Source organism: Eubalaena glacialis, chromosome 20, assembly GCF_028564815.1.
Source record: "Eubalaena glacialis isolate mEubGla1 chromosome 20, mEubGla1.1.hap2.+ XY, whole genome shotgun sequence".
In the NCBI taxonomy this organism is placed as follows: domain Eukaryota; kingdom Metazoa; phylum Chordata; class Mammalia; order Artiodactyla; family Balaenidae; genus Eubalaena; species Eubalaena glacialis.
The window spans coordinates 6,818,908-6,841,213 of NC_083735.1; the positions used below are offsets into that span (position 1 = coordinate 6,818,908).

The window sequence follows — 22,306 nt, forward strand, 5'->3', positions numbered from 1 at the left end:
TGGCGGTTTTCTCTCTCAGGGGCAGGTGTTAAAAGCTGCGGTTCCGGATGTGGGGTGCAAACCTTTCACTCGTCAGGGAGAAGGGTTGTGAGTTTCCTCCCGACTGTGGGTCGCTGCACAGAGGGTGGGGTTCATGGTGAGACTGTGTCTCAGCTTGTCCTACCGATTGGATGTGTTTTTCCCCTCTCATTCACCTGGTGGGTAGGAGTCACTTATGTAGTTTCGGGGTTTCTTTCACATGAAATTGTCCCGTAGGTAGCAGTAGATTTGATGTGTCTGGTGGCAGGAAATGCATTCGGGGTCCTTCTACATTGCTATCTTGGAGTAAAACATTTACTGTTTTTGTTTTCTTTCTAGAGGACTTTGAGGTTCACCATAAGACTGAAAGGTACAGAGATTTCCCATGTGTCCCCTGAAGGTCACAGCCTCCCCATTATCAACATCCCGCATCGGATGGTACATTTGTTACAACCGATGAACCTATATTGACACGTCATAATCACAAAGTCCATCGTTTACATTAGGGTCCACTCCTGGTGTTGTACTGGGTTGTCCAAAAAGTTTGTTCAGGTTTTTCCATAAGCTGTTATGGAGAAACCAGAACGAACTTTTTGGCCAACTCAATACATTCTGTGGCTTTACACAAATGTATAGTGAAATGTATTCATCAACATGGTGTCATAGAGTATTTTCTCTGCTCTAACAATTCTCTGTACCCCACTTTTTCACCCTTCCTCTCCCCAACTCCTGGCAACCACTAATCTTTTAAAAATTTTTTTTATATTTTGGCAACCACTAATCTTTTTACTATCTCCATCGTTTTGCCTTTTCTAGAAGGTGATATACACCTGATCCTTGGACGATGTGGGGCTTGGGGGCAATGACCATCCATGCAGTCAAAAATTCACATATAATATTACAGTCAGCTCTCCATGTCTGCCGTTCCACATCTGCAGATTCAAGCAACCACAGATTGTGTAGTACTGTCATCCGTATTTAGTGAAAAAAAAAAATTTCCGTGTATAAGTGGATCCTCAGAGTTCAAACCCATGTTGTGCAAGGGTCCACTCTATTGGAATCATACAGAATGTAGCCTTCTTTCACATGGAAATTAGTATTTAATGTTCCTCCATGTCTTTTTATGGCTTGATAGCTCATTTCTTTTTAGCGCTGAATAATATTCCATTGTCTGCATTTACTGTAGTTTAGTCATTCACCTACTGAAGGACATTTTGGTTGTTTCCATATTTTGGCAAATATGAATAAAGCTGCTATAAACATCTGCATGCAGGTTATTGTGTGGACATAATTTTCAGTTCCTTTGGGTCAACACTGAGGAGAGTAATTGCTGGTTTATGTCGTAAGAGTATATTCAGTTTTATAAGAAATGGCCAAATAGTCTTTCAAAGTGGCTGTACCGGTTTGCATTCCCACCAGCAATTAATAAGAAATGTTTGATGACTGAGACTGTCCTATTTTGCTTCTTACCTGTGTAGTCTTTCCTTGCTGAAAAGGTTTTTTTTTCCCCCCTAAATTGTAGGCAAATAAAATATATGTCTGAGATTAACCTATATTGGCTATCTTTTTTTTTTAATTGAAGTATATTTACAGTATTGTGCCAATCTCTGCTGTACAGCAAAGTGACTCAGTTTTACACATATATACATTCTTTTTTTTAATATTCTTTTCCATTATGGTTTATCCCAGGAGACTGTATATAGTTCCCTGTGCTTTACAGTAGGATCTTGTTGTTTATCCATCCTATATATACTAGTTGCATCTGCTAATCCCAAACTCCCACTCCATCCCTCCCCCTTGACAACCACAAGTCTGTTCTCTATGTCTGTGATTCTGTTTCTGTTTCGTAGATAGGTTTATTTGTGCCATATTCTAGATTCCACATATAAGTGATATATGGTACTTGTCTTTCTCTTTCTGACTTACTTCCCTTAGTATGATAATCTCTAGTTGCATCCACATTGCTGTAAATGGCATTATTTCATTCTTTTTATGGCTGAGTACTATTCCATTGTATATATGTACCACATCTTCTTTATCCATTCATCTGTCGATAGACATTTAGGCTGCTTCCATGTCTTGGCTATTGTAAATAGTGCTGCTATGAATATAGGGTTGCATGTATCTTTCTGAATTATAGTTTTGTCCAGGTATATGCCCAGGAGTGGGATTGCTATATCATATGGTAATTCTATTTATAGTTTTCTGAGGAACCTCCACGCTGTTTTCCACAGTGGCTGCACCACCTTACATTCCCACCAACAGTGGAGGAGGGTTCCCTTTTCTCCACACCTTCTCTGGTGGCTATCTTTTATTTTTTCTTACAGATAGAGTTTGCGTGGCACATGCTTATATTCTATTCTCTACTGTTATTATACTTTTGATTTTGATTTTTGGTGTCAGCCTATTTTTGCTGAATTATGTCTACTCATTTCTAATATAATATTAGATCAACTTTCTCTGGCTTTCTATCAGTTTATTATCAATATCATAAAAGTTTTCAAAATACTTCAAAATTGAAAAATTAGAGGTGTGTATATGTGTGTTAATGTTTCCCTTTTCAAGTCTAGTATTTTTATTACTTTCTTTTTTCCTCCTTGATTAAGCTTTCAGAGAGTTACTTATTTTAACAGCGTTCTCAGTGATCATCTTTTGATGAATGATCATCATGAACAGACTATTTCATTTCTTTATTTTAATCTTTTCCAGTTTTTTTGAGCTATAATTGACATACCTCACTGTGTAAATTTAAGATTTACAGCATAATGGTTTACTTACGTATATTGTGAAATGACTACTGCATTAAGTTTAGGTAGCATCCATCATCACATATAGACACAATAAAGAGAGAAAGCAAAAAAGAAAATTTCCTTGTGATTTACTCTCTTAACTTTCGTATGTATCTATCATACAGCAGTGTGAGCTGTAGTCAGCGTGTTGTACATTATATTTGTAGTCCTATTTCTCTTATAACTGGAAGTTTCTACCTTTTGACCACCTTCCTCCAATCTTCCCATGCCCCCGCCCCCAACCTCTAGAAACCACAAACTAGGTCTTTTGCTTTGAGTTTTTTTTTTTTCTTTCTGATTTCACATATAAGTGAGATCATACAGTGTCCATCTTCCTCTGTCTGACTTATTTCACAAAGCATAATGCTCAAGTTCCATCCATACTGTCACAAATGAAAGGATATCCTAGTTTTTCACAGTTGAATAATATTCCATTGTATATATATGTATCACATGTTCTTTATTCCTTCATCAGTGGACACTTAGGTTGTTTCCATATCTTGGCTGCAGTGAACATGGGGTGAGTACCTCTTTGAGATAATGATTTCATTTTCTTTGGATGTATACCCAGAAATGGGATTACTGGGTCATATGGCAATTTTATTTTTAATTTTTTGAGTATCCTCTATGCAGTTATCCATAGTGGTTGTACCAGTTTACAATCCCACCAACAGTGCACAAGGGTTCCCTTTTCTCCACATCCTCATCTATCAATACATCTATTATCTCTTATCTTTTTATGACAACCATTCTAACAGGTGTGAGGCAATATCTCATTGTGGTTTTGATTTTCATTTCCCTAATGACTAGTGATGTTGAGCACCTTTTCATTGTACCTACTGGTCAGTTATATGTTGTCTTTGTAAAAATGTGTATTCAGATCATCAGACCATTTTTAAATTGGATTATTCATCTTTTTGCTTTGAGTCATATGAATTCATTATATATTTTTGATATTATCTTAAATATGTGGTTTGCAAGCAATTTTTCCCATTCCATAGATTGTCTTTTCACTTTGTTGATTGTTTTCCTGTGCAGAAGCTTTTTAGTTTGATGTAGTCCCACCTGTTAATTTTTTATTTCGTTGCTTGTGCTTTAGGTGTCATATCAAAGAAATCATTGCCAAGACTCATATCAAGGAGCTTTTGTTTTCCTATGTTTTCTTCTAGGAGTTTCATGGTTTCAAGTCTTACATTCAAGTTTTTAATCCATTTAGAGTTAATTTTTGAGTGGTGTAAGATAGAGGTCAAATTTCATTGTTTTACATGTGAATATCCAATTATCCCAGGACCATTTTTTGGAGACTGTCTTTTCTCCATTGAGTATTCTTGGTTCCTTTGTCAAATATCAGTTGACCATATATGCTTGGATTTATTTCTGGGCTCCTGATTCTGTTTCATTGATCTATTTGTTTTTATACCAGTACCATACTGTTCTATAGTATAGCTTGAAATTGGGAAGTGTGATGCCTCCTGCTTTGTTGTTCTTTCACAAGACTGCTTTGGCTATTTGGCATCTTTTGTGGTTTCATACAGCCTTCAGGATTGTTTTTCTACTTCTGTAAAAAAAAAAAAAAAAAAAAAAGCCATTGAAATTTTGATAGGGATTGCACTGAATATATAGATGGCTTTTGGTAATATTGACATTTTAATATTACTAATTCTTCCAATCCAGGAACACAGGACACCTGTCCATTTATTTGTCTTTAATTTTTAAACATCAATGGCTTGTAGTTTTCAGAGTAGAGATCTTTCAACTTTTGGGTTAAGTTTATTCCTAAGAATTTTATTGTTTTGATGCCATTGTAAATGGGATCGTTTTCTTGATTTCTTTTTTTAAAATTAATTAATTTATTTATTTTTGGCTGCATTGAGTCTTCATTGCCGTGGGCGGGCTTTTTCTGGTTGTGGCCAGCAGGCGCTGCTCTTTGTTGCGGTGCGTGGGCTTATCATTGTGGTGGCTTCTCTCGTGGAGCATGGGCTCTAGGTGCGTAGGCTTCTGTAGTTGTGGCACGCAGCCTCAGTAGTTGTGGCGCACGGGCTTAGTTGCTCCGTGGCATGTGGGATCTTCCCAGACCAGGGCTTGAACCCCTGTTCCCTGCATTGGCAGGCGGATTCTTAACCACTGCGCCACCAGGGAAGCCCTCTTGATTTCTTTTTCAGATAATTTATTGTTAGTGTACAGAAACACTACTGATTTTTGTATGTTAATTTTGTATCCTCCAATTTTATTGAATTTGTTGTTTAGATAAACAGTTTTTGGGTGGAGTCTTCAGGATTTTCTACATATAAAATTATACCATCTGCAAATAGAGACTATTTTATTCTTCCTTTCCAATTCTAATGCCTTTTATTTCTTTTCTTGCCTGATTGATCTGGCAAGAACTTCCAGTATTATGTTAATATAGGGTGGTGAGAGTGGGCACCCTTGTCTTGTTCCTGATCTTAGAGGAAAAGCTTTCAACATTTCACCATTGAGCGGTATTAACTGTGAGCTTGTTATATATGTTGTTTATTATGTTGAGGTATGTTCCTTCTGTACCTAATTTGTTGGAGTTTTTTTAAACCATAAAGAGATGTTGAATTTTGTCAAATGCTTTTTCTGTGTCAACTGCAATGATCATATGATTTTTTCTTTCATTCTATCAACATGATATATCACACTGATTTGTTTATGTTGAAACATCCTTACACATGAGGGAGAAAGCCCACTTGGTCATGGTAAATGATCCTTTTAATGTGCTACTGAATTCAGTTTGCAGAACTTTTGCATCTATATTCATGAGGGATATTAGCCTATGGTTTTCTTTTCTGGTAGTGTCCTTACCTGGTTTTAGTATCAGGCTAGTGCTGGCTTCATAAAATGAGTTTAAAGGATTTCCTCCTCTTTGATATTTTGAAAGAGTTTGAGAAAGATTGATGTTAATTCTTCAAATGTTTGTAAAATTCGCCAGTGAAGCCATCTGGTCCTGGACTTTTCTTTGTTGGGACATTTTTGATTACTGATTCAATTTCCTTACTAATAATTGGTCTATTCAGACTTTCTATTTCTTCCCACTTCAGTCTTGGTGGTTTGTATGTTTCTAAGAATTTTTCCATTTCTTCTAAGTTGTCCAGTTTGTTGGTGTATAGTTGTTCATAGTAGCCTATTATGATCTTTGTAATTTTGTGGTATCATTTGTAATGTCTATTTTTCATTTATAATTTATTGATTTGGCTCCTCTCTTTTTCCTTTGGTTAGTCTAGCTAAAGATTTGTCAATTTTGTTTATCTTTTCAAAGAACCAATTCTTATTTTGGTTAATCTTTTCTATTGTTTTCCTGTTCTCTGTTTCATTTATGTCTGCTCTAATCTTTATTATTTCTTTCCTTCTGCTAACTATGGTCTCAGTTTGTTGTTCTTTTTCTTGTTGCTTAAGGCATAGAGTTACATTGTTTATTTGGGATATTTCTTCTTAATGAAGGCATTTATTGCTATAAACTTCCTTCTTAGAACAGCTTTTGCTGCATCCTGTAAGTTTTGGTATGTTTCCATTTTTGTTTGTCTCAAGATACTTTATTTCTCCTTTAATTTCTTCTCTGACTAATTGATTGTTCAGAAGAATATTGTTTACTCTCCATGTATTTGTAAAATGTTCAGTATTCCTTATTGATTTCTAGTTTTATACCATTTTGGTCAGAGAAGATACTTGACTAATTTCAGTCTTCTTGAATTTGCTAAGACTTGTTTTGTGACCTAATACATGGCCTGTTCTAGAAAATGTTTCATGTGCATGTCAGAAGAACATGTATTCTGCTGTTGTCAGATAGAATGTTCAGTATATGTCTATTACCTTCATAAGGTGTTGCTTAAGTCTGCTGTTTTCTTACTGATTCTCTGTCTGGATACTCTATCCATTGTCAAGAGTGGGATATTAAAGTCCCCAACTATTATTATATTGCTGTTTATTTCTCCTTTTGGCTCTGTTAGTTTTTGCTTTATGTATTTAGGTGCTCTGATGTTGGATGCATTAATACTTAAAATTGTTATATCTTCCTGATATATTGGCTCCTTTATCATTATATACTGACTTTCTTTGGCTTTTTTACCATTTTAAATTTAAAGTCTATTTTATCTGGCATACGTATAGTTACCTCTGCTTTTTCTTGGTTACCATGTGCTTGAAATATCTTTTCCCAGCCCTTCATTCTCAGTTTATGTATGTCTTAACACTAAAGTGAATTTCTTGTAGGCAGCGTATTGTTGGATCTTGTTCTCTTTATCCTTCCAGCTATTTTATATCTTTGGTTGGAAAATATAATCTGTTTATATTTAAAGTAACTACTGATATCTAAAGACTTACTCTTGCCATTTTGGTCTTCTTTTCTGGTTGTTTTGTAGACCCATTCTTCCTTGAATCCTATCCTGCTGTCTTTTTGTGTGTGTTTTGATGTCTTGTGGTATCACTATGCTTTGTCTTCTTTATTATGCTTTTCTGTAATTACTACAGGTTTTTCCCTTATGGTGACCATGAGGCTTACATAAAATATCTTAAAATTATAACACCCTATTTTAAACTAATAACAGCTTAACCTAAATAGAGTTCTTATGCTTTACATTTTTACCTCTCCCCACCTCACATTTTAGGTTATTGATGATTCAATTTATGTATTTTTATATTGTATAACTAATAACAGATTATTGTAGTTATGGTTATTTTTGCTACATTTTTTTAAACCTAAAGTGGAGTTTTAAGTGAATTACACACCACCATTATCATATTACAGAATCTTTGACTATATAACATTACTGGTGAGTTTCACACTGCCTTCTTATGTTTTTATGATGTTAATTAGCTTGATTAGGCTTTCAGAAATTTACCTATTTTATCAGTGTTTCCAAAGAATCACCTTTTGTTGGATGAATTCTTTCATTTCTTTATTTTTATTTTGTTAATTTCTATTAGTTTTATTATTTCCTTTCTGTCACTTCTTTAATTTACTATATAGTTCTTTTCCCAACCTCTTTTGTTGAATATTTAGCTAATTAGTTTGTAGTGATTTTTTTCTTTACTAATGTAAGCAATTAGAGCTATATATTTCCCTCTAAATCTTCCTTTAGCTGAAGGAAGGAGTTTTTTCTTCAGGTCTAAATATTATCTTATTTATTTCCATTATGCTTTCTTTCATGTATCAATTATTTGTATGTTTTCAAACTTATAAGTACGGTTTTTGTACTTGTGTCATTGCTTTTCTAATTTTAGTTCATAAAACATGGTATGAAAGGAATGATTTTTTTTCTCCTTGATTGGAACTCCAAGCCAGATAGTCTAGCTTGTCAACTAGTACAGAATTTTTTCCTAGTCTCCTTCACTGAGTGTGTACTGGACAGAATTTCAGTTTTACCTGGAGGGTCTCCACTCCAATACCACTCACTAACACAGGCCCATAACCTCATCTGCTGACCCTGTTTTCCATTGTACACAAGCCCCTGCTTCCCAGAGCCCACTCCCCCCCATTCCCCGGCAGCAGCCTTCAGCCCTCAGACTCAGGTGGTTCTCAGGTTATGGCTCCTTTCTGATTCCCGCCCACTGGGAATTTCCTTTCTTTTTTAGGGGTTCTGCAATACATTTATAAAGATGTTTGTAATATTTTTCTTTAGTTTTCTAGATATGTTGCAGCAGAAGTGTTTTTACGTTATTAAGCCTATTCTATTTCTTCCCCAATATTTTGGAAGTCAAAAACTTGGCCATTATCTGTTTTCCTTGCATTCTTCCTAAATAAAGCCTATTCTCCTCAATATGATTCTCTCTAACTAAGGGAAAGGTTATCTGTAAGGAAGTAATGACAAGAACACAAAAATGTTTATCATCATTTTTTCACTGTATCTGCAATTAAGTCACCACTTGTTACATGAAATAAAACAGTGGCTTTAAATATAAACACAGAAGGAGGGATAAGCTTGCTATTTATTTTAGTTATCAACCTACGTTGATCCTCTACACAATACAGAATGACACATTCTGTAAAATAGAGCTATTTCATGGAGAGGTGGATATTTACACATTTTGCTTTAGTTTCATGCTTTGGATCTAATTTTTTAATGCTTCACAGTAAATACCCTTGTTTTCCTTTCCTTCCCAAAGATCAGCGTAGAATATTGATTTCACCCTCACTGGCCTGACCACATCCAGGAGCACTGGATGTTATTGCATTCCCTTTAACCAGCAGAGCTGAGAGATTTCAAACTTGAGGTTTAACTAGTCACTCCTCCCAGGGGTCCTGAGTTGGTCCTCTGAAGTGGCTCAGGAGTCGGCATTGCTGGTGACCCTGGGCCAGAAGGTCCCTCTCAGTGCTCTAAGAAACTCTGCCAGTGGTTTATTCTCAGACACCTCATCAATTTGTTCTGATTTTTGTTTCCCCATGATTAATGCAAACCAGCTCCTGTGTTTCTGTTAGAACAAGAATAGTCATAGGTTACATTTTTATAGTGCCTGGTGGCTTATGAAGACCTTTCACACCTTCTTCTGATCCTTACAAAGACCCCTGTATTATTATGACATGTGCAGTAAGTGCACAATCATCACTACTTTACACATAACTTCCCTGACTCCCAGGATTCTTAAGTCAACCTGCCCTGGTTCTACCAAGTGGTAGGTAAAGACTAGAACCCAGTTTTACCAAGAGGTTCCATGATACTCCATGGATTCTCTCTGGGCTGGTGAACTCTGTGCCTGATGGCTTCACCCGGGTTAAAGTGTAGGTCCCAGTGTTCATCCTGCTCCAGGAACCATCCTTGGTGGAGGGAGATGACAGACTGGGCTCTGCTCCCCCACCCACCCCGTCAACACTTGACCCTCCATCCCACCCCGCCAAGCTGCTTAGACTCCTAAATCATCCATCACAATATGCCACCATACTTCCTTCAAAGACTTGAAGGGCTTGTCAACTTCCCATGGATTCAAATCCAGGTTCGGCAAATATTCAAATACCTACTTTGTGTCACACACTGAGTGTATTAGTCAAGGTCCTCCAGAGACACAGAACCAATAGGAGACATTTATTGTAAGGAATTGGCTTGTGTGCTGATGGAGGCTGGAGAGTCTCAAGATCCACATTTGGCAGGCTGTAGACCCAGGGGAGCTGGTGGTGTGAGCTCCAGTCTGAATGCCTGCAGGCTCAAGACCCAAGAAGAGACGATGTTTCAGTTTGAGTCCAAAGGCAGGAAAAGATGGATGTCTCAGTTCAAGGCAGTCAGGCAGGAGGAGATCCGCCTTATTAAGGAGGTTCAGCCTTTTTGTTCTAGTCAGGCCTTCAACTGATTGGATGAAGCCCACCCACAGTGGGGAGGGCAACCTGCTTTACTCAGTCTACCGATGCAAATGTTAATTTCACCCTGGTTCATCCTCATGGACACACCCAGAATGATGTTTGACCAAATATCTGGGCATCACATGATCCAGTCAAGTTGATACATGAACATCACACTGGCCTGGGGCATGTCTTCACCCTCTTCAAGGGGTGAATAGTTAAGTAAACTTGGGATAGTTTAGTAGTTAAGTAAACATGCCATGGGGTACTGCTCAACAATAAAAAGTTACCAACTATTGATACACACAGCGTAGATGAGTTATCAGAGAATTTTGCTGAGGGATAAAAGCCAATGCCAAAGGATACATATTGTATGATTCCATTTACACAACATTCCATTCCATTTACATAACATTCTTGAAAGGACAAAGTTATAGAAATGGAAAACAGATTACTGGTTGCCAGGAGTTAAGGAAGTGGGGTAAGTAGGTGTGGTTACAAAGGGGAATGTGGTCACGAGGGATCATTGTGATGGAGGTGGTCTCTATCTTCACTGTGGTGGTTGATACGTGAACCTCACACGTGATAAAACCGGTGTGCAGGGCAGAAGTTGAGACACAGATGTAGAGAACAAACGTATGGACACCAAGGGGGGAAAACCGTGGGGGGGTGGCGATGGTGGTGTGATGAATTGGGCGATTGGGATTGACATGTATACACTGATGTGTATAAAACTGATGACTAATAAGAACCTGCTGTATAAAAAAATAAAATTCAAAAATTAAACAAAACAAAAAACTGCACAGAACTACACAGACAAATACCACCCCCCCCCACCCAAATATATGGATGCCCAGACAAGTTAAATCAGAATCCTTGGTGTTTGTGTATTTCTAAACCCCCTCAGGTGATTCTGATGTTCTGTCAGGGTTGAGAGTCACTGCCCTAAGCATTTTCAAAGAAATACCTTGATCGAATTTTACAACGTGTTTGCAACACACGGCTAGAAGCAGCAATTTGGTTTAAAAAGGACATTAAAATCTCCAAATCATTAATTCCTGTACAGAACTAAATGGTATGTAAAGTTATCCCTCTGAGTATTCCAAATCCTTGCAATTCAAGCAGCTTCCATGACATCATCTGGCAGCTTTTTACAAATGCAGCGTTTTGGGCCCCACCCAGATCTACTGAATCAGAATCTACCTTTAACGATATCCCCAGATGATTCGAATTCACATTAAAGTTCGAGAAGCCATCTCAGAATTTTCTCATACACTTTTCAAACACTATTACAAGGCGGCATGATTGTAAGTAACTATCTAGAAATTAAATCTTTTAATGCCCTAAATGGCACTTCTAAACACCTGAGAGGATAATAGTATTTAATGTAACGCATGGTGAAAAATGTTTTATTAAAAAATGTGGGGCTTCCCTGGTGGCGCAGTGGTTGAGAATCTGCCTGCCAATGCAGGGGACACGGGTTCGAGCCCTGGTCTGGGAAGATCCCACATGCCGCGGAGCAACTGGGCCCGTGAGCCACAATTACTGAGCCTGCGCGTCTGGAGCCTGTGCTCCGCAACGAGAGAGGCCACGATAGTGAGAGTCCTGCGCACCGTGATGAGGAGTGGCCCCCGCTTGCCACAACTAGAGAAAGCCCTCGCACAGAAACGAAGACCCAACACAGCCATAAATAAATAAATTAATTAATTAAAAAAAAAAAAATGTGGCACTGGGTGTACAAGATAATGGGAGTGGCCGGCATGACACAAAGCAGCTTTAACTGACATCAAATGAAGTCTCATTTGTGACTCTACTTTTCAGTGTTGTTTGCCTTTCAAAGCAGTTTTCTGAGTTTGATCAAGGCTGTCCCTTACCCACAGACAATTTCAGTTTGTGCCATTGTGAGTGGGGAGTTCTGATTTTAGTTGGTTTTTGTAGATTACTGCTCATTAGTTGAATGATGTTGAAGGTGTCAGCTTCTCTGCAAGTGAAGTGGAGGATTGGACCAGATGTAGTGGTTTTGAGGTGATCCCATAAGTATCCACAGAGGCACTGCGGAGGTGATCCCATGGGGAGGAAGCAATGGATCTTTGGGCAAGAATTTGGAACCCTCTCTTCCCTCCCCACTCTTTAACTGGAGCAGTTCTGTTGCCACCTGCTGTATCTATTGCAACTTTCATGCAACCTCACCTAATGGGTTTTGCCATTTAACAAAGGCTGAAAACAACCGCTAATTACAGCTTCTTGGAAACATGTTGATTGAGTTTAAGGACCTGTGTTTTATGAGGGTAGTTACCTTCACGTGGTAGGCATTAGGAAACATTTTAAAAACCCATCATTACCAGTCCATTGGACATTCTCAGAGTTGCAGTTAAGCCTGACGAGCTTGCAGTGCCATGTAGGGACTCCACGTTCAAACCCCAGTCCTTCCATCCACTGGTGTAATATCGCCAGAAAACAGAGTATCCACAGATAAGAATACAAGTCCCACAGTCCCTAATCCACAATTCCCAAAGCCAAAGGCAGTAAAATAGAGGTTTTTCTGAATTAGAGGCAAAATCTGACCTGAACACACGAGATGATCAATAGTTTTCTGTGTTCCACTCAATGTGGTATGTGTCATGGAAGAAATGTGAGGTTGCAGGCTGCTGCCCCTGAGTGCCTGGGGGGTCACATGCATCACAGTCCTTGCTGGCGGGGGCGGGGGAGCCTTGGGTAGCTGACACTGATGGGAGTTAAGAGAGCAAGAGGTTTGCTGGGGGTAACTCCCGAGAAAAATACAAATGGGAGGAAGCGGGATTCATAAGGAGCACTTGCGGACGCAGCTGTGACAGGACAGGAGGAAGGAAGAGAGGGTGGCGGAGAGGCCTCAGACACTGCAGGTGGGGACGGAGGTTCTGGAGCCCGGGTGCCTGTTAGGGGTCTTATATTAGCAGAATTAGCCAGGCGCCTGATGCCCGCTGGGCCCGATCCTTGCCCGGGGATGACCGCCCAGGAAGAGAGTGGCCTCGGCTTGAAAGCTGAGGTGGATCTTTAAGGCACTAACAGCGGTCAGCTAACTGTATTCATTCCAGCTGAGCAGAAGATTCTTTCTTTTTTTAAAAAATTTATTTATTTATTTATTTTTGGCTGCACTGAGTCTTTGTTGCTGCGCGCGGGCGTTTGTCTAGTTGTGGCCAACGGGGGCTACTCTTCGTTGCGGTGTGCGGGCTTCTCATTGCAGTGGCTTCTCTTGTTGTGGAGCACGGGCTCTAGGCTCATGGGCTCAGTAGTTGTGGCTCGCGGGCTCCAGAGCGCAGGCTCAGTAGTTGTGGCGCACGGGCTTAGTTGCTCCGCGGAATGTGGGATCTTCCCAGACCAGGGCTCGAACCTATGTCCCCTGCATTGGCAGGCGGATTCTTAACCACTGCACCACCAGGGAAGTCCTAGAAGATTCTTTCTTAAAGTGAGATCCGAGAGGCACAGCTCCAAGGTTGCCACATAGTTTTTTAACAAAATTAATTTATTGGTGTATAATTCATGCACCATAAAAATTTACCCACGGCAAGTGTACTGTTCAACGATTTTAGTAAATGTATACAGTTTTACAACTAACATCACAATCGAGTTTTAGAATATTTCCATCACTCCAAAATGTCTGCTGTCTATTCCCACTTCTACCCCCAGCAGCAGGAAACCAGTGATCTGTATTTTTGTCTCTATAATTTTATCTTCTCTAGAAATTTTATCTAAATGGAATCATACAATATGTAGTCTTTTGAGTCTGGCTTCTTTCAACTACCATGTTCTTGGGGTTGGTCCAGGTTGTTGCCTGTATCAGTTGTTTGCTCCTTTTTATTGCTGAGTAGCAATCCATGGTATGGATATAGCACATTTTGTGTATCCATTTATCAGTTGATGGATTGCTTCTAGCTTTTGGCTGGCGTGAATAATGTTGCTGTGAACATTTGCGTACAAGTCCTTGTGCAGGCACATTTTCATTTCTCTTGGGTACATACCTAGGAGTGAAGTTGCTGCGTCATATGGCAAGGGTATGTTTAGTTTTTAAACCGAACTGCAAAATGATGCAGCCACACCAGCAGTGCATGGGAGTCCTAGATTCTCCACGTGCTGGTCAACTCTTGTATTGTCAAAACTGTTGGCTGCAGCCATTCCCGAGGGTGCGTAGTAGCATCTCCTTGTGCTTTTACTTTGCATTTCTCTAATGACTAATAATGTTGAGCATCTTTTCATGTGCTTATTAATCATTTCTATATGTTTTTGTGTGAAATGTCTTTTGCCCACTCAAGTTCTTTACATAGTCTGGATACAGTTCATCAGCTATATGCTTTACAAATATTTTTCCTAGTCTCTGACTTGTCTTTTAATTTTCTTAATGGTTTCTTTTGAACAGCAAAACTTTTTAAAACTTTGAGGTCCAATTTATGTTTTTATGAATTGTGCCTTTAGTGCCCTACCTAAAAAAATCTTTGCCTGACCTTTCAGAAAGATTTCTTGCTATGTTTTCTTCTAGACATTTTATAATTTTAGGTCAGTGGTTCTCAGCTGGGAACGGTTCTGCTCTCCAGGGGAAATTTGGGGATATCTGAAGACAGTCTGGACTGTCGCAACTGGGTGAGGTGTGCTAATGGCATCTAATAGAGGCCAGCGATGGTGCTAAACATACTATGACGCCCAGGACAGCCACTGCAGCACAGAATTATCTGGTCCAAAAATGCCAATAGTGCTGAGGTTGAGAAACCCTAAGTTAGGTTTCTGGTCCATTTGAGTTTTTGTGTATGGTGTGAGGTAGGGATCCATGTGCATTTTCTTTTTGTGAGTGAGGTAAGGACGTAACTGTGGTAAGGATGTAAGTGTGCTTCTTTTTGTTTTGTTTTGTTTTGTTTTATCCTACTGCATTGAATTGACTTGGCACCTTTGTTGAAATCAACTTGACCATAAATATGAGGATTTATACCTAGAGTCTCTATTCTCTTCCCTTGATCTGTAGTCTACCTTTATGCCAATAAGTTTTGAAATCAGATAGTATAAATCCCCCAACTTTATTCTTTTTCTAAAGAAATTACTATTTTCTACTAGGGGTTCTTTGCATTTTCATATACATTGTAGCATCAGCTTTTCAAAGTCTATAAAAAAATCTACCTGGTATTTTGATGATTACATTGAATTTGTAGATCAATTTGAGGAAAATAGCCATCTTATCGATATTGAGTCTTCTAATCCATAAACTTGGTATATTTCTCCATTTATTTAGAACTTTAATTTCTCTCAAATGTTTTGTTAAGTATACAGATCTTATACTTCTTTTGTTAAATTTATTCCTATTTAGTTTATTTTTACATGATATTGTAAATGGAATTGTATTCTTAATTCCATTTTTGAATTGTTTATTGATAGTATATAGAAATACAGTTCAGTTAGCTTTGTATATAGATTTTGTATTCTGTAATCTTGATAAATATGCTTAATCTACTTTTTTCTTTAATTCCTTATAATTTTCTACATATAGTATCATGTGATCTGAGAATAGTTTTACTTCTTCATTTCCAGTCTGTATGCCCTTAATTCCTTTCCTGGCGTTCTTCTCTCAGTAGAATCTCTGATATAATGTTGAATAGAAGCGGTGAGAGCCACATACCTTTCAAAATTAAAAAAAAAAAGTTCAGAATTCTGAGACACTTTTAGCCCTATGTGTTTTGGGTAAGGGGTTGCAAACCTCTAGTAACTAACTTTTAGGATTGTTGGCAGGATTAAATGAGGTACCACATAGAAAATGCTTAAAGCCAGGCACAAATGTGTCCTCATAAGAGATAAGCTTTTAGAGAGAGACTCTTCAGTGGCTCCTGGCAGGCTGGCATCAGGAATCTTAGCTGTGAGGATGAAGGCCTGGGTGGACACGTGACCTGGGTGGCACTCTGTGGCTGATGTGGCCGTGGGATGGAGTTCTTTGTGGCTTGTCTCCACCGGGAGTCCGCACAATTTTGTCAGCCGCCTCGGGAACTTTTGGTGCGATGGGAGCTCTGCCATAGTATTGATACCTGAGCCTCAAAGTCGCCAAGCCCAGGAGGCAGTGGGTGTAGTGACACGGGATTTACAAGGTGGGAGGAAGGCCTCCGGCCTGCCGAGCTGCGCTGAGGCTCAACGTTTTTGAGGCAGGAGTATTACGGGGGGACTTGGGGTATACGTTATATTAACGCCAAGAGAAAACCCTTCATTATTTCCATGTGCATCGTTACTGCCCTTCTAGGAGGGTTATTCTAGAAGTTGATCCCTCGTATTTGCTGAGGGACTTGACATTTATTTGAGGTAGAAATAGCAGCTGAGATGAGTGACAGATAAACAACACGGAGGGAACAGTATCACGAGGGAGTCTCACTGCCACCTTCAGCCTTGCTGGGATTTAGCATCTCTCTCCTACACACGGTGACCAGCCAGCGAGTGTACGATTTGGCCCGAATGCCCGTTTCCGGCAGGGGATGGCGAGCATCCTGGCAGCCTGCAGAGGCCCTGATCTCTTGTGGGTGATGCTCTCCTCACCAGAAACTTAGCTTGCACAAGCGGGGCTCCTTTGATGGCACTAATTATTAATTGCGGCTCCTCACACCTGTCCTCATGATTATTTTGAGAAGAATCTCAGGTACATAAGGTGATAACGGACCAACATCCTTCATACCTAGTAGATGATACGTTAATAAAGAAACGTAGAAACTCAGGGGGCTCTTTGTTCTCGGTAATAAAACAATGTAATTTCCATCCTTTATTTAACAGTATGGCACTTCCATGACAAAGGTTCTGGGACCTCTCAATTATGATCATCACTAGGACACACAGACTGGCTTTAATAGAAAAGGCCCAACAGGGCACGTCAGTGCTTCTCTGAGACACACACTCAGGCATCAGAAAGCCACACGAAGGAGCTTTCTTCACGTGAAAACCACAACACCCACAGGCGGCAAACGTGACGGTATAGAAAGGCATCCTTCCTGCGTCCACCCCTCCCCTCACTTGCGCGTCCGAGGACGACGGGGCGGGCTGTTAGCAGCAGCCGTGGGTTGAGTGGCGTCTCCTTCACGGCAGCAGCGGGCGGTTCTCTGAGGCCCAGACCTTGTGCTGAGTGAGCGAGTCTAGAGGAAGAGAAGCAGGTTAGCACTGACAGTGGCCAGCACATGGTAAGACGACGCACTCATCACAGATACACAGATCATATTTAAAATCGTCAGTGGTCCTGGGCAGCATGGTCTCTATGGCACATGCGGCTGTTTAAAATGAAGTAAAATAACATACATGATTCAGTTCCTCAGTCACACCAGCCACATCTCAAATGCTCAGGCATCTCGTATCCCATTAGATGTAGCACACACAGGGCATGCCCTTCATGGCAGAACGTCACGATGTGGGAGATCCAAACTCTAATCTCAGCTACAGCAAGTGCTCTTTGGTACAAGGCAGAGTATAAACAACTCTATTATTTTATGAAAATCCCATGAAGTGCCCTGGCCCGGGATAAGCCACAGGTGCAGGGGAAGAGGCCAACACAGCTGTGCCTGCAGCCGGCTCCAGGCAGGCCCTTTAGTCTTAATGCTGGACGGTTGACTGCTTCCGACCCTTCTGCTGCTGTTGGAATGAGAGAGATGTGCAATGGATTGTCAGTGCTGACTGACGGATAAATTAAAGTTAACTTCTTGTTTCCTGTTATTATCCAGAGGGTGAACAATTACTGTATATTTGAAGGACCTTAAGAAGTCAGGGTGATGAGTGATAGGACATGGAAAGCTGTGATGGTTGTGAGATACAAAGCAGAAAAAATGGGTTTCTTTTATGAATAAAAGAAAAAAAATAGCTTATCTTAGTTATAGCTCAAGCCGGTGCCCCAGAATTTAATCACAGCCCTCCCACTACAAATGCACTTCCACACAGGCGGTCTGACCTGGTAGCTGAATCTCAGAGGATCATTAATGTTTGTTATATATATTATATACATTATAAAATTATAATTAATAATACATACAATAGAACCTTAACAGTTATTATTGATACCCAGCATACCACTTAACTCTCTCTGCAACACTGAAGTATTATTATGATTTACATTTTAATATTAGTCCTTTATTCATGATTTGTGTTGCATATATTTTGTTTGTTGCTTGCCTTTCGACTTTTCTTATGCAAACATTTATTTATGTATTCAAATTACATCAATCTTTTATTGCATTTGGATTTTGAATCACAGGTAGAAAGCCTTCCCTGTACCTGGTTATAAAATAACTCAGCCATATTTTCTTCCAGGTTTTAAAAAACCTGTTGATTCAATTTTTACATTTAGATTTCTGACAGGATGTCATTTTCGAAAGCCAGAGAAGACTGCAAAAAGTATGATGCTCTTTCTTAATTAATCTAAAAATCCAATATAATACCCAAATTCCAAATGTTTGTTAAAAAAAAAAACTTGACATGCTTATTCCAAAGTTTATATGGGGGAAAAATGCACGGGAAGACAACTTTGAAAAAGAAGAATGAGAGAGAATTTGACCTACTAGATAGTGAAACATACTATAAAATTACGGTAGTAAAACGGTAGGTAGTTAGCACAGAATAGATAAATAGATCAGTGGAAGAGAACAAACTCCAGAAACCCACCCGTGCATATGTGGGAGTTTAAGAGCTGATTCAAGGGGGCGTTAAAAATCAGTGGAGAATAGATAAGTTATCAAAGAGATGGGATGATTCCTTATATCCCACAATGACTGCATGACAGATGGATTAATGCTCTGAACATTAAAAAACTGTGAAAGTATTAATAGAGACAGGAGATGAGTTTAAAGCTCAGGGTAGGGAAACCTTCCTGAGTGAAACCTCAGCGTAGGTGCTGTGGAGAAACAGAGGTATTTGATTCCATCCAGAATAATAATTAAAAATTAAAACCCACAGAAAACACCATAAACAAACATAAGAGACAGAGAGGATCTTATATTTATCACAAAAGATTAGAGTCCGTACTAGACAAATATGCTGGGAAACAATGTGGAAAAGAGAAACAGCCCAATGTAAAAACAGGCAAGAGATAAGAATTGGCCGCTCCTGACCTATGAATCCCCCCTCTGGGTACTCATGCTTATGAGTAACTGAGTAATTACAGCATATACATTAAGTAATGAGATCACCAAATACTGAAAACATGCGTAAAGTCTGGTACTGGTGAGGGTCTGGGGAACGGGAATATCCAGGTGCTGTTAGTAAGACTGTAAGCTGGTACAGCTGGGTGGATCAAGGTTTAAGGTACACACACCCTAGGGCTCAGTAATTCCTCTTCTACAAATCTATTTTACAGAAATACTCCTGCCTGGGACTGGGCCACCCTAATTATAGCTCAAGACAGTGTCTTAAAATTGAATTCAAATCATTCCAATTAGAACACACGCACACACAGACAACACACACAGAATTTATAGTAGCAGAAGCAGTGGAAATAACCCCAAATGTCTAATTGTAAGGAGTGTGTAAATTAAGCACCTCCAATGGTTAAAAAGAATGAGGTTACTGCTTGTGTTAAAACGGAAGGATCTTCTAGACACAGAGTTGGGATGAAAACTCATGAACGATATGTGATCCTCCTTTTATAGAAAACAAACCCTCAATGCATATGTTTATATACATTTATTTCTATGTAAATACATGTTAAATCTGAAACACACAGTTCAATCTTTAGTGTCGTTACTTTAGGGAAGGGTAGTAAGATTTTGGGACTTTATGTATTTCTCTATTGTTTGAATTCTTTGACCATGAAATCAAGCGTCACTGTACACATCCATCCATCCATCCATCCATCCATCCATCCATCCATCCATCCATCCATCCATCGTGGTGGGGAAAAAAGACTGGCTGGAGAAGGATCCAGTTTTAAATTCAGATAAAACAGAAGCCACAACAAAGCCTGTGGCCGGCCCCTCCCAGCTCTTCAATGGTGCTGCCTGAGGAATTCACCCCCCTGCACGTGGTGCTGTGCAGAGTGGGACCAGGAGAACACTTGAGAACTGAGTAAGAGCTGAGAGCCAGGACAGCTGTGTCCAGGGAGCGCCTCTCGGCTCCAAGTTCCCAGCTGTAAACACACGCACGGAGAGTGATTTCTATCCGAGTTCATTTGGCATCTGAAGACAGCCACGTCCCCAGATTCCAGTGTCACGTCAGGTGCACGATCCTCAAACACCCCATAAAACATGACCACGAGATAGATGTTAGAGCAATGCCCATCCCAGCCGGCGGAAAGGGAGACAAATAGTACACAAGCAGCTCCCATGAAATTTAAATTGGAAAGAAAAAACCCCAGGTTGTCTGTGTTTGTTTAACAAAGTTATTCAGCAGGTCTTGGCGCACGTATCTGCACACGCTAAGGTTCACTGGCCATGCTTCTGTGTGGCTGGGATGTGGAATCAACATGCCACCAATGCTTTTTTTTTTTAATAGTGGGACAGGCAAGTAGCTTTATTGAACTAAGACTCCAAATGCCAACAGCCAGATGTGGCTAACGGTCCTGTGTGCAGAGTTTGGGGACCCTCAGGGCCCTGCTGGGAGCTTTATCTTGACTTGCCAAAATGAGCTATGAATTTTAGGGCTGGGAAACCTCAGCATCTGTGTAGCCAGATATCCACGCATAAGGGGTCACCTCTGCTACTCTGCAGAGCGAGGGTCCCCCAGCAGACGCCGAACGTTCCTGAAGTCCTTTCTGATGCTGAGCCCGGCCCGTACTTCCCTCTGGACCCACACCGAGCAAGTCTTTCTCCCTCTGCACGTCTATTCCTCTTCTGAATAAACCAGTCCCTTCTCTGCTTCTTCACGGATCCTCACCGTTCTCCCGGGGGCTCGGAACCCAAGTCTAGGACTCATCTTCTATTCTCTTTCCTAACACAGCACAGTGTCCAATCTGCCAGCAAGTGCAATTGGCTCCAGAGTTTTTATTTAACATATTAAACAGCTTCACACCATCTCCATCGATAGCACCCTGGTCCTATCCACCATCGGTTATCACCTGAGTCACTGCAAGAGCCTAAGATCACTCTCTCTGTTTCTATTTAAAAATGTCTTAGAGCCCATTTCCCCTTCTTAAAATCCTTTGGCTTCTATTTATCCTTAGAACAAAAACCACACCTCTGACTACTGTCCACCAGGCCTTGCGTGGTCCCGGCTCTGCCGCTTCCCCCCCATCGCTCTGTGCTCTAGACCCACTGCCTCTGCCCACCTCTCATCCTTGACCCTAACTGTTCCCTTAGCTCCACACGAGCTCCCCCCTCTGGACCACATTCAGAGCTCAGCTCAAACACAGCTCCTTGGTAAGGAGCCCACCTCAGTGTCTCTCTCCATACTCACACCCTGTTTTCTTCATAGCATTTATCACCATCAGCATTAAAAAAAAAATGTCCTTCTTTAGAATGTAAGTCCCACGGGAAAAGGGCTGTATCTGCCTTGTCACGTGCTATTCTGGGAGTGCCGAGAACATGCTTGGCACATGAGAGATGCTCAATAAATACTGAGTAAATGAATGAATGACCTGATGCCATGCAGAATATCTGAAGGAAATAGCAGTTCTCAACATTTTTTTTCTGCTCTGATATTGGGCTGGAGACTTTCACATATCTGATACTTTTCCTAAGGGTATAGCACGAATTTGCACTGTGTCTTAGACAAGACAGTCTAGTTTATTCCTAGCATGCCAACTTTTCCTTTCCACCCAAGAAACATGAGTGAAATGATATTACAGGGCTAGCTTTGAGTTTGCTATGTTTCTGTTACATTTTATATTTACTACTGGGCATCGGAATACTAATGATTTTAGTAAGCGGATCATAAATAAAGACCAATCTTGCTGAATTGGTTACAACGATTCTCTTAGATTTTTCTAGATATACAACTATATCGTAGGCAAATAAAATGATTTGTCCCTTTCTTTCTAATTCTGATCCTTCGTTTGTGTTTCTTATTTTATCCCCTTGACTTAGAACTCTAGAACGCTGTTGAAACACAAGGGTAATAGCCATGTGTATTTTGTACCTGACTTAAACCTTAAACTAAGATTTTCACTGTTAAATATATGTTGTAGGTTTTTTATAGATACCCTTCATCATGTTAAGAAAGTGCTCTTATTCCTAATCGATGAAGAGTTTTTTGTTTTTATCATGAGTGGGTATTGGATTTTCTCTAATGCTTTTTAACATCTACC

The 22,306-nt window shown here is 39.9% G+C and overlaps 1 protein-coding gene across 6 annotated transcripts in view; it reads right to left on the bottom strand.

Moving 5' to 3' along the window:
• Positions 1-16,855: 16,855 nt before the first annotated feature.
• MCPH1 (microcephalin 1) overlaps positions 16,856-22,306 on the bottom strand; it is a 230,423-nt gene continuing 224,972 nt past the window's right edge. For 4 of the 6 annotated variants that reach the window (XM_061177349.1, XM_061177356.1, XM_061177355.1 and 1 more), the window contains one exon: positions 16,856-17,219. In XM_061177349.1, the coding sequence (XP_061033332.1) occupies positions 16,985-17,219 (235 nt within the window). In that variant the 3' untranslated portion in view covers positions 16,856-16,984. The remainder of the gene's footprint in view (positions 17,220-22,306) is intronic. The other 2 variants (XM_061177350.1, XM_061177351.1) reach the window with 2 other exon arrangements.